The 16,828-nt window shown below is 38.8% G+C and overlaps 1 protein-coding gene across 2 annotated transcripts in view; it reads right to left on the bottom strand.

The window, feature by feature from the left end:
• Positions 1–16,828, bottom strand: part of LOC125642470 (ubiquitin carboxyl-terminal hydrolase 12) — a 39,557-nt gene that overhangs the window by 2,702 nt on the left and 20,027 nt on the right. The window contains exons 3-9 of one of the 2 annotated variants that reach the window (XM_048863894.2): positions 15,555–15,768; positions 14,219–14,445; positions 12,801–12,877; positions 11,710–11,793; positions 8,432–8,629; positions 5,794–5,872; positions 2,733–2,797 (exon numbers count right to left, since the gene is read on the bottom strand). In XM_048863894.2, coding sequence (XP_048719851.1) covers positions 2,780–2,797; positions 5,794–5,872; positions 8,432–8,629; positions 11,710–11,793; positions 12,801–12,877; positions 14,219–14,445; positions 15,555–15,768 — 897 coding nt within the window. In that variant the 3' untranslated portion in view covers positions 2,733–2,779. The remainder of the gene's footprint in view (positions 1–2,732; positions 2,798–5,793; positions 5,873–8,431; positions 8,630–11,709; positions 11,794–12,800; positions 12,878–14,218; positions 14,446–15,554; positions 15,769–16,828) is intronic. The other variant, XM_048863891.2, reaches the window with a different exon arrangement.

The following is a 16,828-nucleotide window of genomic DNA, read 5'->3' as shown; positions in this document are numbered from 1 at the left end:
TCTCCAACTTCCCTTACCCAAAGCCATGCAGCCGGCATGCAGATGAAAAATAGTCTGCTATTAACATAGGAAAATATCTCCACCAGATAATAAGGAGTACACACAAAATTTTTAGTAAATTCAACAGGCAGTCTAAATGAACTGCTACCTCGCAAGAGGTTACTGGGGCTTCAAAAATGAAGAGAACTCCTGCACTATTGGTTACTAATCTGGATCACCTATCAATAATGTAACACACAATCACTATTTTCACATTAACTCTGTAAGAGTATACCACAAATGGAGCTTGCTCTCCCTGGGATCTAGTACAATGCTGACCAGTGTGATGTTGAGAACCTCATGAGTATTTAGACAGGGAAATAGCTTCTTTTCAATTCAGGCAGGAATACATTTCTTGTCTACACAATTTAAAATTGAGAGAAAATTACTGCAGGAAAGCACAGCCAGAAAAATTAGCTTGCATTTTGCTCTCAAAGCGGCGAGGCCTATGGTCATTATCTCTTGTGGGTGTGAGCTCCGCGGTTGTGGTCCGTCTTCTGAGAATGAGTCATTTCTCATTATTAGTCAATAATTTCATTGTTCCAGGGGAATGCAGCTGTCCTGAGAGGCCAGTGTCAGGAAAAGAAGTCTCAGGCAGCAAGAGCTAATCCCATGTAAGACTGAATTTGATTTGGCAGTCAATGGGGAGCCAGTACAGAGACTGAAACACTGAAATGAATGCTCATGACCTCTGTTGCTAAGCAGACAATGGTTCCTTTAGTATTTTAAAATGCCTTTAGGTCACATGATCCACCAGGATAAGAGGATGGCCTGAGGTGGGGAGCCAAGAGGAAATCAGTCTAGAGCGACTGAAGCTGTAATCTCCTCTACTATCCCCAAAATAGAAGATTTGGGAACCAGAGAGAAACTAAGAATAGGAAAGAATCGGTGGGTGACCTTTAATACTATCCCACACAGCAGCAAAGATGGCCTTGGGATACCACAGAACCAAGATTCTAGGTCCAAAGAAGAAACTTTGGGTGGAGGAAACAGGGAACATTCTCTGCTTGAACACACAGAGGAAGGCCCCAAGCTACAACTTGTGTAAGGAACCTCATTAACACCAAAATGGCTATTAGTACTGAATAGGCAGGAGGTACAGTCCTTGGTATGAAGGAGCCTCTCAGAATAGGTAACATCTTGGTTCTGAGCTCACAGATCCATATGGAATCAAATATTCAGGACAAAAACAGTGGCCTTTTCTTTTTTTCCTTTCTCTACACTTCAGTTCTGAGGGAGAGAGCAATGGCACTGAGGCATCACGGTACTTGGGCCAAAGGGAGTATTTCCCTCATCAGATCAGGGGTCTCTTGGGATTCAGACTTCCACATGGCATTAAGCAAGGAATAAAGGCTCAATGCCAACTCAAACATCATACTGAGCTGCTTTAAGGGTGTATCCAGAGCTGAGATTCCTGGTCCTTTTGAGCCCTCAGGGTTAAGGTAGCACAAAAGGCATTTTTCAGTATGTGCACCTCAGTGGGACACAGGCAGCATTACATATGCAGGGCTGTTCAGCACGTTTTCACATTACAATGGGCATCATTTGAAGCTGGTTACCTTGCCAGCTATCCTATGAAAATAAAAGGTGCCCAGTACAGAGAAACAATTCACACACAAATTAACTGCAACGACGTAACTACACTATTCTAGCTATAATTAAAAGCAGGAGAGTTTAGTAACAACCTAAAACACAGCAAACAGAAAGGCAGCTGGAGAAATCTAAAGGGACTCCAATTAGACATCCATCAGGAACTAGAGTATAGCACTGTAGCTCCATATATAATGTTCAGGCTGAATGATCAGTACCACAAGGGAACTTGCCTGCAGCTCCAACCACCAAAGCTTTCTAGAAGTTTCCAGTTAAGAAAATGCAAAGTGCACAGGCTGAACCAAGCATATAAATTTATACAGTTGATACCCAAAGAACCACCAATTTGTTCCTTAGTATGTTTATGTGCATGAGGAACAAATTGGTTCTCTGAATATTGCCTGCACAGATCCAGCAACTTCAGCAACTGTTCTGGTGGTCTACTGTGAAAGCACTAGTCATAAAAATGAAAGCTGCCTGTATGTGCACTCAATTTTGAAGAGAATGTACATTACCTACTTGATTAGGCCAGTACTTTTCTTTTTCCCCACCCACCTTATGAGCCTGGGGCAATACACACTTGGTAAGTTGCAAGAAAGATGCAACGAACACAACATGGAATTACAAAGGATATGATTTGAAACAAGACATGCATTATGTCGTGTGAAAATCCAAATTCCTCAAATGCATGCGTTTCAAAATGCTCTGAAGTTCTGGGGAGAAGTATACGGGACAAATAAGCGTATATTTTTCCAAAGTTCTTTTCCCAGAAAGCCTTGTATATGAATATTCAGGAAAGAAAGATCAGTCATTCTAACAGAAAAAATACTCACAAAAGCATATTCACCAACAGACTTAATATAATTATCTGGCAGCTCTGCAAACATTCTCTGCTGTTAATTTAACTTAAATACCAACTAGTTTACCATGAAATCAAGTCTATTTCCACTATCTAGCATTTTGAATATAACCTGGAAATATTCTTATAGATTCACTTATCCCACAAATATTTTTAAATTCTTTGATAGCATAGCTATATATCCTAACTCATTTCCACATTCACAGATTAACAAATTAGAAACAGAAAATAACTATTTGATTACCTTGTCTCCTCCCCCTTCCATAGCAGGATTGTTTTCCACCAATATACTCAAGAGTTTTGTCCAGCCTAGTTTTAAAGTAACAATCAGTTGATGTTTCCACCAATTCTCTTTGGGAGACTGTTCTACATCTTAACTAACCTGATATTAAGGGTTTTTTTGTTTTTTTTGTTTGGTTTTTTTTTTGCTTTGCTGTTGAACCTAAATTTTCTTTTATCATTTTCTGGTCCACCCAAAACAATACCTTTCCCTCCACAACATTTACAACTCTCAAATAATAGTAAGAGTTATTGCTCTCCCGAGTAACTATTAGCTATGCTACTAATTCGTTCTTTTCATCTTTCCTCATAATTTGGGGGAACCAATGTGGATAGACACTCTCCCCTCTATTCCATATAGACATTTACACTGTGCTGCATCACTTTTGGTTGCTACAATGTGACAGCTTGCCAAGCTAATAGCATAGAAAAGTGCATTTACCCATATTGCTTTCAAGTAATTTGGCTTTGTATATTATTCTATTTGAAGTCATTTGCCTTTGGTATTTGACATGTGACAGGTTTTCACATATACTGTAATAATACACTTTTACCTAAATAACTTTCATTTACCTGATATTTTACTTGAAACTTGAACCTTCACCCAAGCAAAAATAAAACACGACTCTTTCACTTTTATTGCATTTAGCAAATCTTCAGACTAGTAAAAGAAGAGTAAGCTGCTTCCAATGTACATTTCAGATCCAAAAAATCACAGCATTTATAACAAAAAGGTGACAAAGCTTTTTGAAGTCTTACATTATGAAACCAATAGAGACAAAAAGATTTATCCTCTGCTCTTTTACAACTTGGCAAAGCATGCACAGAGGCTTTGGAGTTATCTGTTAGCAGACTCAGGAAGACAACTTTCTTCACTTTATATGTGTTTCATACTTAGCAGGTTAAATCTCCAGGGCTTGAAAAGTCTACTTGCCCACTTGTCCCTGGTGTGCAGGGACTTCCCCTGGCAAATAATAAGGTCTATGCCTGCTACTTCTGCAGAATCTAAGCTTTATTTTTACAAATTACTTTTTCATGCCTCATGATTGTGAACATATCTTTCTGAATTTGACCTGATGAAGTATTGAGTTTCCTGCAGTTTCTCTGCGATGCTAAGCAGCAGCAACATGACGGGAAACCAAAATGGTCAGTTTCAGAGCTACAAATCAAAATCTTGTGGGGAGCAATGAAACTGACAATGATTTCAATTTCACTCTGTAGTTTCTTGGACAAGCTAGAGCAGCAGCAGCAAGGAGCAAAGCTTTTTACAGGAACAGAGGACTCACAAAAGGAAACGGGATGGGCAGAGCTGCAGACAGACCCTGTTCCTGCTGCAGCGTAGGTCACCCCATCTCACTAATCATTACAGTAGTCAGGATGATTCCCAAAAACACATTATTCGGGGCAGTGTTGCTGAATCTGGGGTTGGAGGGCATAGATGGGGAATGGACAGGAGAGACGTTGCTTTTCTGACAGAGGAGGGTGGGAGGGGAGTTTCAAGTTTAGCAGGCACCTATCAGTTAGAAGCAGATATGAAAGACAGTCATTGAGTGGAGTTTCTTGGTAGGAATATTCTACACTCTTCCCAGTGGGACTGGACTTCAACAGGACTTTCATGCCTGGACTTCACTTATGCCAAACATTTCCATCCCTAATTTTTCAACTGTGACTTTCAGAACATATGGGATAGAAACTTGTTTTAAATGAAAACTCTCATCCTGCAGAAACTGATGACAAAATCCCCTGCCCTGCAGCCGCCACTCTCCTCCCCCTAATATGGGAAGGCTTCCCACTTGCCAGGGGATTTTTCAACTGCTGAATCTCCAGCTTTACAAGAGCTACATTCTGTATTCCCAATCCTGAGGAGCACAGTGAAGATTCAAGAGAGAAACAACTCACACAGACTATACTATTTTCAGATCAGTGAGATTATGAGGTAAACAATAAAATTTCAGGTTACTTTAAAGCATGACTCAGGTAAGAAAAGTAAATGAAAATCTGGCATCTTTGGAGGAGACAAATCTACTCTGTGTGTCTTCTAGACCAAGCCAGCACACATGCAAGAGATTAAATTGTATTCTGTTCTTACTCATGGTTCAGTACAGTTGCCATCAGTGTTTTCAGACAGAGAAATTTTGCTTTGGTCCATAAAATGAGCAAATCTGACATGGAAGACGTTGACTAAGAATATATAACAACATGGCTATTTTATGGCCTCTTTAAAAACCATACGTTTTTAAAGGGATTACCTCAGTGCTACTACTAATCAGAGTTTGGACTTATTTTAAGGAGCGATCTAAAAAAGGCCAAGAGATAAACCTTCATGTTTTTACAATACAGCTCAATGGGATATGCAACAAAATGCTACCACATGTGTGTATATATTTTAGATACATATGCAAAACATTTTGTGGAGTATAAAATAAGTTTATTTTAGCTAAAGTATATCTAAATACTCTGCTAAAGATCAAAAATCCTATGGATATCTTCAGTATCTAACTACCCATGTGATCACAAGTTTCTGATTTTCTAACTCTTTCCACAGTTCTTGCTACCTGTCTGCAGCAAAAATCAAGAATCCTTCCTTTTACATACTCTTAACCTACAAAAGAAGATGAATGGGTGTTGAATTTAGTGTTGAGCTACAGCCACCAGAAATATTTAGGATCAAGCCGTTGACTCTAGAAAGCAAACTGGTCTCAAGAGCGAGCCTGAGATATGGGAAAAAATACCCTGGTGTTTTACATTCTTAACAGGACAGTTGTGGTTGTACCAAATAGATGTCATCCTCAGTCTTCTGTCAAATGACTAATGCAGCCCCTCAGTTGAGCACGGTTCTACAAGTCAATTATATATACACAAATCTGCTCAGAACTTGATGAGGATGCCCCATACACAGATTTTGTTACAAATCTTTCATGGATGCAAAATGAATTCCTAGATACTGAAATAGGATCCCTGCACATAGCTGGAAAATGGTACTGTCCATATTGTTTTCACAACATAAAAGCAATCTGTATACCTACCTCTACAATGTCGTCGTCAAACAGCAACCAAAAGCCATGGCTCTTCACTATGGTGATATAATGTCCACGGTTTGGACCGCTGTCAGGAAAAATGTCAAAGATTTATTACACTGATGCCTACATATGAAAAACGAAACATTTGTAAATAACTCAAGCTATTATAGGTGGAGCTGATAGTGTCACCTATGGTTAAGGTTCACCAATACTTTCCAGTGTAAGACCTTATTTTCAATTGCCTATAACTTTGCCCAACCTTAACAGTTTGCCAAAACCTTAACACGCTGGGTATCTACCTCAGATTTACTTAAAAATAAAGAAAATAAAATTTCACCAAAAATGGTTCCATACAATGGTTTGGGTGAGAAGCTTTAGGGTCTCTGCTCTGGAGCAAGGATTTGATATTTAGAAACAGGAATGTGCCGTTTGCGATTCTCATGAAAAAATGCCCACATCAGCCAAGTTACAAACCTTTGGGGGAAAAAAATCTTAGTTTGTGCTTGTTAGAGACCTGTTAGAGTTTGACAGCTACATTCTCTGAAGATTCCATCTGTGCTGAGCATGCTTCAGACCAGAGCTGCAGGCAGGCACTCAGCTAGACTTTCTGTGCCATTGCTGCTTCCTGTTGTTGTGGCACTATCACCAGAACCGAGTGCAGAGACACCCTCTCGTGTGTGCTCTCAGTACTCTCCTGTTGGAAGTGTGGTGGAGGAAGCTGCCAGATCCGAATGCAGCGGGGACCAGAGCCAGATCAGATGGGTAAGGGTTGCAAAGGAAGTAGATTGGGACAAGGAATTTTTGGAGTGTAATAATATACATTAGCACTAGGTAAGCCACCAACTGCTGACCTCAGACAGTGAGGGAGCAAGTTAAGGATAAAACAAGAAACTAAATTCTCACTTTTTCTGGCTTTATTTTGTGTTTAATTTAGGATCTGAATAACACAAAACATAAAATAACATAGCTTTTTTAAAGGACTTTACTGTGTATGGGGAAAGTGATTCTGTAGCCCCATTCAGTGTTATGAACTTACTGGATTAACAATTTCTGCTTTAGAATGAATGTGTAAATTAAAGTGAAGTTATCAAAGCAAAATATTTTAAACAGATGTTTTAAAAAAATCTAAAATATATAGAAAATAAATTTGTACCTGGTCTATCCTGATATGTTAAGTTCCAGCCTGATACAAGTTTACAATAGAGCTGTGGAACTGCTAAAAAAAGCCAGTGTTTACAAAACAGCAGCTCTAGAGCACAACTGGTGACCCCTTCAATAAGGCAAAGTCACACTAACCGCCATTTCTATATATCATTACTGAAAGCTGTATTTATGCTTATTGGAATGTGTGTCACAGATAGCAAACCTAGGAACTAGCCTTGCAGACTCACAAGAGAAAGTTTGCAGGATAGGATCCTTTTTTTTTACATCATCAATATGTTGTATGAAAATGTATTTCAGAACTATATCACAATCTCAGAACCATGTACAGCATAGACAGCATAAATAAATTCAACAGATACCGGCATGTGTTTGGTTTTGCTGGCTCTCTAATTTCGACACTGATCCTTTGGAAATATTCTATACACCTTATGCAAGATTTCCAACAAGTTAAGATTTACCCCCCACTCCAAAAAAACAAAGAACACATAATCCCCGACCATCCCATTCTAAAGCCTGGTCTAATCTGAAGCATAATATCAGCATAGCTTCAGGGTTGTAAAAAAACATACCTCAACCGACATATCTATACTGACATAACCCCCAGCATACACACAGTTATGTTGACCCAAATAGTCTTCTTTTGATGTAGCTAGCTTTGTTCGCAGAGGTGTCCCTACACCAACAGAAAAACCTCTTCTGTTGGTGTAGGCTGTGTCTACTCTACAGGGCTATCCTGGCCTAGCCATGCTAGTACAGTCTCAACATAGTGTAAACATATCCCATTTTTGACTTCTGTGAGTAACATTTTATCTTTTCTTACATAATGCAGTGTTTGCAATGGCTTTTCTATTTGCATCAAGTTTTTTATAAAAAATATTTGTTTTTCAATTATTTTAATTCGGTTTTAATCATGCTGGATCAAACCTGTGCAGCTGATTTAAAAAGCAGTATGCAATCTAACCACTTGGTGGCACCAGCATTTTTAAAAAAAATGTAATGATCTAGCAAGTCGCAACATACAAACTGATTCTATTTTGAGAACTTTATAAGAATTGCTTTATTTCATTTAGCTTTCCTGGAAGCTTTAGCATGTTTTAAAGCTATATAAAAAGAACAAGGCTGAGACTGTGCATACTGAATAGAAAAATAGGCTGAAAATATTTTCAAAAAAATGTTTAAATGTAAAAACATGTAAAAACCTTTTTATTCCTTCAGTTAATTAGCTTAGATGTTGCTGAGATTGTTCTACATTGTCAGCTGCTGCAGTGGTATTCAAATGTACATGAATGACCAGGTGAGTTAATTTTCATGGATCAGGTTTCAGAGTAGCAGCCCTGTTAGTCTGTATCCGCAAAAAGAACAGGAGGACTAGTGGCACCTTAGAGACTAACCAATTTATTTGAGCATGAGCTTTCGTGAGCTACAGCTCACTTCATCGGCTGCATTTTCATGGAAACTCATGTAAAACTCAGAAACATACCTGCCACAGTGAACTACTACAGCCACAAGGTCATACATTCTGTCAGGGTTTGTAGCATCTCCTGAAGTATTAAAGAGCCGAAGCTCCAAGGGAAAGACTACACGATAGGAGAGTTTGGTGTATCGATGCAGCTGGTCCATGTATTTGAACCTTTTTAAGTGCAGAGCTAGAATCATGGGCAACTTCTTCACTCTCATTCTGGACCATAAAATATATTAAACATAAAACATCACATTAGAAAATACCCCTTACATTAGATAAACCTTTTAAAAGAAAATAATTAGAATTTGTGTTTAAACGATTAAAAAAAGTTTAATCGTAAATTCAGTTTTAATGAAGATGATTTGTGAAGAGCTGCTTTTTATACAAGCATTTTGGTACAAGTGGGAAAGATTTATAGCACAACTGACATCCACATGCAAGACAGCTGCTTGCCTATGCTGAACAAATCAGCTTTCATCATATCAGGAAAGTGGAAAATGGAATAAACCTCTGTCCTTCAGGCCTGGCTTCTATTAACTAAGAAATGAAAAAAAATAGATTTTCTACAACATCTGTGGCTGAAGGGGAAAATGTTCTGGAGGCGTCAAACTGATTACAACTAACATGGAAAAAGGAGTGATGTCTGGTAGTTCTTTAGGGGACGAATGCGAAACTGACCATTTGGGATCTCCTCTGATTGTAGGAGCTGCTCCGAATTTATATTTTCCCTGACATTTCCCCACCTAGAATGTCAGTTATTCTGTGGTTTCAAAGAATTGCCATTGGATTAATATTGTAAATTTACTAGGGCTGTCAAGCGATTAAAAAAATTAAACACGATTAATCACACGATTTAAAAAAACTGCAATTGCGTGATTAATTGCGCTGCTAAACAATAATAGAATACCATTTATTTAAATATTTTTGGATGTTTTCTACATTTTAAAATATATTGGTTTCAATTACAACACAGAGTACAAAGTGTACAGTGCTCACTTTATATTTATTTTTGATTACAAATATTTGCACTGTAAAAAAAACAAAAGAAACAGTATTTTTGAATTCACCTTATGCAAGTAGTATAGTGCAATCTTTTTATCATGAAAGTTGATCTTAGAAATGTAGAATTATGTACAAAAAAACTGCATTCAAAAATAAAACCATGCAAAAACTTTAGAGCAGGGTGGGCAAACTTTTTGGCCCGAGGGCCATATCTGGGTACAGAAATTGTATGGTGGGCCATGATTGCTCATGAAATTGGGACTTGGGGTGCAGGAGGGGGTGAGGGCTCTGGTTGGGGGTGTGGTCTCTAGGGTGTGTCCAGAAATGAGAAGTTCAGGGTGCGGGAGGGGTCTCTAGGCTGGGATTGGGATGGGGGAGCAGGAGGGTGCTCGGGGCTGGGACCGAGGGCTTGGGAGGGCAGGAGGGGAAATCAGGGGTGGGGCATCGGGTTGGGGCATGGGAGGGGGTCAGGGGTGCAGGCTCTAGGGTGTGTTTACCTCAAGCAACTCCCAGAAGCAGCAGCATGTTCCCACTCTGGCTCCTACATGGAGGCACAATTCTGCATGCTGCCCCGTCCGCAGGCACCACCCCTGCAGCTCCCATTGGCCCAACAACCCATGTGGTTCCTGGCCAATGGGAGTTGAGGGGGTGGCACTTGGGGCAGGGGCAGCGTGCGGAACCCCCTGGCTGCCCCTATGCGTAGGAGCTGGAGTGGGGACATGCTGCTGCTTCTGGGAGCTGCGTGGAACGAGGCAAGCCCCCAACCCCGCTCCCCTGCTGGAGCAGGGCAAGCTCCGGACCCTGCTCCTCAACAGAGCTCAAGGGCCGGATTAAAATGTCTGGAGGGCCAGATGCGGCCCCCAGGCCGTAGTTTGCCCACCCCTGCTTTAGCGCCTACAAGTCCACTCAGTCCTACTTCAGCCAATCACTCAAATAAGTTTGGTGACAATTTGCAGGAGATAATGCTGTCCGCTTCTTGTTTACGTCACTTGAAAGTGAGAACAGGCATTCGCATGGCACTGTTGTAGCCAGCATCGCAAGATATTTACGTGCCAGATGCGCTAAAGATTCTTATGTCTCTTCATGCTTCAACCACCATTCCAGAGGACGTGTCCATGCTAATGACAGGTTCTGCTCGATAACTCGATCCAAAGCAGAGCGGACTGATGCACGTTCGTTTTCATCATCTGAGTCAGATGCCACCAGTAGAAGGTTGATTTTCTTTTTTGATGTTTGGGTTCTGTAGTTTCCACATCGGAGTGTTAATCTTTTAAGACTTCTGAAAGCATGCTCCACACCTTGTCTCTCTCATATTTTGGATGGCATTCAGATTCTTAAACCTTGGGTCAAGTGCTGTAGCTATTTTTAGAAATAACACGTTGGTACCTTCTTTGTGTTTTGTCAAATCTGCTGTGAAAGTGTTCTTAAGACGAACATGTGCTGGGTCATCTTCCGAGACTGCTATAACATGAAATATATGGCAGAATATGGGTAAAACAGAACAGGAGACATACAATTCTCCCTCAAGGAGTTCAGATTTTTGATTCAATTTGATTCAATTCAAATTTAATGAATGTATTTTTTTTAATGAGCGTCATCAGCATGGAAGCATGTCCTCTGGAATGGCGGCCGAGGCATGAAGGGGCATACGAATGTTTAGATTATCTAGCACGTAAATACCTTGCAACCACCTGCTACAAAAGTGCAATGCCATGCAAATATTTGCCTGTTCTCACCTTCAGGTAAATAAGAAGCAGGCAGCAGTATCTCCCATAAATGTAAACAAATTTGTTTTTTTTAGTGATTGGCTGAACAAGAAGTAGGACTGAGTGGATATGTAGGCTCTAAAGTTTTACACTGTTTTGTTTTTGAGTGCAGTTATATAACAAAAAAATAATCTACTTTTGTAAGTTACACTTTCACGATAAAGAGATTGCACTTCAGTACTTGTATGAGGTGAACTGAAAAATACGATTTCTTTTGTATATCATTTTTACAGTGCAAATATTTGTAATCAAAATAATATAAAGTGAGCACATTTCACTTTGTATGCTGTGTTGTAATAGAAATCAATATATTTAAAAATGAGAAAAACATCCAAAAATATTTAATAAATTTCAATTGGTATTCTATTGTTTAACAGTACGATTGTGATTAATTTTTTAAATCGCAATTCATTTTTTTGAGTTAATCACGTGAGTTAACTGTGATTAATCAACAGCTCTAAAATTTACACTAACATATGTCCCCACCAAGAGAGAACATTAACATTTTCCAGCATATCCTAACCTTACCTCTTCTGTGCTTCCTGTTTACTGCGACACTGCTCACAGTAATATTTATATTCACTGCATAAAGTCTCAGTATTACTGAACCCCCTGTGGAAGTTGAGAGCAAAAAAAAAAAATGAATTACAAACACGTGGGAACCTTAGTCAAAACCTCTACTTAACACTTTACTATCCTGCTGCTATCACAGAAAAGAAATATACCCCAGATGAAGATTTCTCTCTTAAAAAAATTTCAGAGTAACAGCCGTGTTAGTCTGTATTCGCAAAAAGAAAAGGAGTACTTGTGGCACCTTAGAGACTAACCAATTTATTTGAGCATAAATAAACTTGAGCATAAACTTGTCCCAGTCTCATGTTGTGGGATCTAAGATTCCAGCCAAAGAAATTTGGATATGGCTCCCTTCAGAACATGAACTGGCCAGTATCTGATCATCAGTCAGACCGAGAAGTAGAGTACACAGCAGTATATAGGCTGTCATGGGTTTTGGTTGTACAATTATCTAGTTCACACCTATTGTGTGATATTTGGGGACATGTACAAAAATTAAAACTCATTAACTCTGGCCATAATTTGCCCACAAAAGCACATAAGCACCCCCCAACTCACTCATCATTAGTGCCATTAGCAGCTATTAAAAAGCTGGGTCCAATGGATGCATCTTGCAAAGTGCTGGTTTGATAAGCTTGGGCTTTGACAGGCTATCAGAGAGTGAATTCTAAAGCAGAGAGCTGTTCAACAAGAATGCCCTGTTGCCTGCCCTCAGAAGCTCAAGCATTCTTTGGCAAAGAGCAGGAGCATTTCAGCAAAATGCAGCAGCAGGATGACAAAGTAAAAATGTTTTGAAAATAAACAGCAATACTTAGTTTTGAGAAACTCTGAACACATGACGTAGCATTAACAGCCTTAGAAGACACAATTAAATGGATAATTCTTATAGTTTTGGTAGACTTTCTGTATAACAGGATCTTGAGCAGAATTTATTAGTTTACGGTAAGCTTGGGTCCTAAACTGCTGCACAACTGAATACCTAAGTAGCCACTCCATTCAGAATGTGTGCAGATGTGTTTCTTTCAACCAGATTCCTTTTCATTTACCTTAGGCAGTGTGTAATTGATGTATTTTGTTCCACATCAACCGATAGGTCCAGGAAGTCCTCATCTTTGCTACTAACCTTAAAAAAAATAAATACTTCATTGCGGCTTGGAATCTGGCAGGTTTAGAATTGCTTCAAGTCCCTGAAATGGTACAGATGTGATTGCAAGTAGGAAGCTTCAGAATTTGACGAATGTATAAATGCAGTAAGAGGCCCTTTCCTGCACTACTCAAGAAATACTGTAACAATCTGAAGTGTAGTTACAGTCCAAAAAGAGACTATGTAAAAAAAGAACCTCCTTGTACAACAACTTCCCCGTGTGCCTGCAAGTCATATTTGCCTATTTTACTGAAAAACCAAGTTTTTGCCACTGACAGCACTCAGACAGCTAGACAGGCTTTAAATGGATTCTATTCTACTTTGTACAGCAATACAATTATCTGCCATATTTCACTCTTCAGGATATGAGAGACAGAAAGAGCTGGATTTTCAGATGCTGGGGTGAGTGATAAGGCCTGGCCATTAGGAAAACAATCTTTTGACTTGTGAGCCAATCACATTTAGTCTCAAAATCCCTCAGAAAGAGCCCCATTTGGTGCCATTTTTTAGAAGTCCCTTTTTAGAGCATAACAATAATTTAGATTTAAAATGCTGACTAGTATTTGGAGCTATTTGAAAAAATGTTGCTATCCAATATTATACTAATTTTTCTTTTCCTCCCAATGGGGCTTTCATGTTTGAAATACTGTTAAACCAATGATTACATGACTAAGTACAAATTCCCAGCCCAAAAGTGGTTCTTTCGGTTTCAGTCTTTTTGCTCCCTCCTTCATTCTCAACACAGTAATTATGGATTAACAACAAGAAATGTAATCTTTTGACTTGAAAACACGTGGTTAAAACACAAATTCATGAGTACCTTTCCCAGACTTGAAGAAGAGGTTTGTGTAGCTCAAAAGCTTCTCTCTCTCACCAACAGAAGATGGTCCAATAAAAGATATTACCTCACCTACCTAGCCTCTAACATCCTGACACCAACATGGTTACAACACCATTGCAAATTTAAGTATTGTAAGTAAACGGTGAGTAACTCTTGTGGAAACACAACATACACTATGACCGTCACAAGAAATTACAACAGGACAAAAAGGCGGCTCATATCAGCCAGGTGCAAACTGCTTTGGTGGAAATGGGGAGAGGGAAGGAAAGGACCCTGCATTTTTACTAAGGAACATACCTTCATGAGCATTAGTTTGAATGGACAGCTGATACAGTCATAAAATAGGTTAGGTTCAATTTTTAATCAGAAAATGTTCAATTTCATCTACCCTAATAAATGAAAAAATTTGTTTAGAACTAGGGAAAATGGTCCAGTGCCTTTTAAAATCAAATAAAGAGATGTTTTGTTTTTCAACATACAGCTTCACAGTTAAGACATCTGGTTTCGTTGGTTAGTGTTCCCTGGAAGATTTCATGGACCCATGTCAGATCAGTCTTGTCTCCTTCCTCACTCTCAATACTGCCATTCTGGAGTTTGCCATTCTGTTTCTCCTGTTTTTTCTCTTCTTGTAGTAAGTCAGCAATAGTGTTTAGTAGGTAGTTTAGGAATTCATGTGCATCTTGCTGCATATAATTATCAAATAACTCTGGAAAGGAAACAGAAAAGATTGGGAAGAATGAAAGAGCATAACAACAATGCTATTGTTAAAGCACAAACTTTATAAGGCCACTCTGCTCTTGTGAAGCACTGCATGTTCTTTTCTATAATTTTTACATTCTTTTAGCCACTGCTATTAGTTAACAGTATTTAACTCTCTAAATCATTTCAGTATACACTATGTTAAAGATGCTATACAGAACAGAGCTGTAATTATGTAGTTTTACGTAGTTCTAGCAACAGATGTTTTGGACTTCAGGTTACTCTCTCTTTTAGAAGGCAGCCTTCTAAAAATTAATTAAGCTCCTTAAGTTAAGGGCAGTTGGCCTGGCAAACATGTAAAATTGGCTTCGTAGATTGTTTTGGGGAGTGAGGGTAAGATGAGTAAATTCAGATGTGCTGCAAGGGACCACTGGTACATGAAGTCCAATATCTTACCTCACGAGGAAAATGAAAAAAATCCTATAACAGTAAATCAATGATATCTTTTCAAGCCAAATCAGAGATTGTAAATTAACATGCACAAAGGCTCTTCACAACTAGTCCTGGGAAATAACTACTGGATTCCCAATACAAAGAGAGAAACTGATTACCCATTACTTTTTTCCTGCCCTGAATACAGCAGAGAAAGAGGGCGAGAGTGACTTTAAGCCACCGCTGAGCTTCCCTAATCTGGCCCTCTCTATGTGTGTACCCAGTTCATTGTACAACTTAAAGCATTGCCAGTGATGCTCTAAGTTGTAATGGCTTGTTACAGATCTCTATACTGGCATTATACTAGCACAGAATAGCCAGGGCATCAAAAGCTCCCTACCCGCTGTGTGATTGGCCGACATCAGGATGGAATCACTAAATCAGATGGAAAACCCACCTAAAATAAAGATACTTTACAGGGACCATCTACACACTCTTTATACTACACAAGTGGTGAAAATTCGTACCACATAAATTGGGGCATGAACCTTTTAAAATCCAGTTAGTAAAACTTGCTAAATGTCAGTCCCTAGATACACTTGAAAAGAGCTCAGGTTACTTAAAAATGAGCAGCCTAATATCCTAATATTGAAATTTGATCAGGTACTTCAGTTATTAATTTACCATTTTCTTTCCTCAACCGGGAAATAAATTTCTTGGGTGGGATGACCCCCACCTTCTTCTTTTGTGTGGCAATGCTGTTGAAGAGATCAGAGAGGCACGTAAGGAGGCTTTCCTTCTTCCGGGGCTGGACCTTGTATGCCAAAACTTTTTCCCGAAACGGACGACAAAAATAAAGTGCCTGTAGGACTGAGTTGCAGTAGCAGGTATTGCCAAACTGGTTAAAACAGAACAAGAAATATTTCCATTATTACATCTGTTAAAAAGAAACTAACAAAGAGAGACTGGGGAAGCTAAGGACAAACAACAGAGGGGTACAAAAACTAATATGTAGAGAAATATTTTTATGAAATTAAAAAACTTCATAACTACTTTTCTAACTGAGACATTCCATCTGAAATGCTGGAAACCTAAATCACAGCAGCATGAGAACCAAAACGTGAACGACAGATCATGACAATTTCTTTGTCTGAACATAGCAAACTGCAACACAAAGTGTGAAAAATGAGATTTTTAAAATTTTGTCTATAGTTATATAATAAAGTAAGGTTTTCTGCATAAGATTTTTAGCATGATAGACCCATCCAAATTTTGGTGTTCTGAGCAATCACTTATTGCAAAGGTATTGATAACTCACATTTGTAATTCTGGCAAAGAAACAGACTAATGACCTTTCTAATTAAATATCCATGTTAACTAGAGAGGAAGCCTATTTTTATGGAAGATGTTACCAAGGGCCTTCTAAAAAAACTTTTTACTGTTATGAGCAGGTATCCTCAATAGTTATAGTGAGGAACATTCATAGTACTAGGAACATCTTACTAATAGAAAAAAGTAAAAGGAAACACTGAAAGGATACTTACTGAATTTGCATTCTTTACAACCGCAGGAGAGTTTTAAATGAAAACTATACAAAGGTTCATCAGTCAAGATATTTTTAAAAGTGACTTTTGGGACAGAACTTGATGAACCTTGAAGGGGCTTCATTTTCAGAAGCCCTTCCAAAGTGGCTCAATTTAGACATGCAAAAGCTAAGGCAACAGAGTCACTAGTCATTGTTTCAAATCTTGGCCATAATTCCCATCGGATGGGAGTAATTGAAAGTAAACATTAGATCGAACTGGTTTCAATCTTGGAAGCCCAGATAGTGTGTAAGTAAATTTTCTCAAACAAAGTTTCAATTACCACAATGCTTTATCAAAGACCCTCTCTAAAATAGACCAGAATTACAGTATCTGGGTAAATTAGGCCAAGCATCTTACAGCTTTTAGAAAACA

Source organism: Caretta caretta, chromosome 9, assembly GCF_965140235.1.
Source record: "Caretta caretta isolate rCarCar2 chromosome 9, rCarCar1.hap1, whole genome shotgun sequence".
Taxonomy (NCBI): Eukaryota; Metazoa; Chordata; order Testudines; family Cheloniidae; genus Caretta; species Caretta caretta.
The sequence above is the reverse complement of the archived record's forward strand: the minus strand, read 5'-3'. Positions and strand labels throughout refer to the sequence as shown.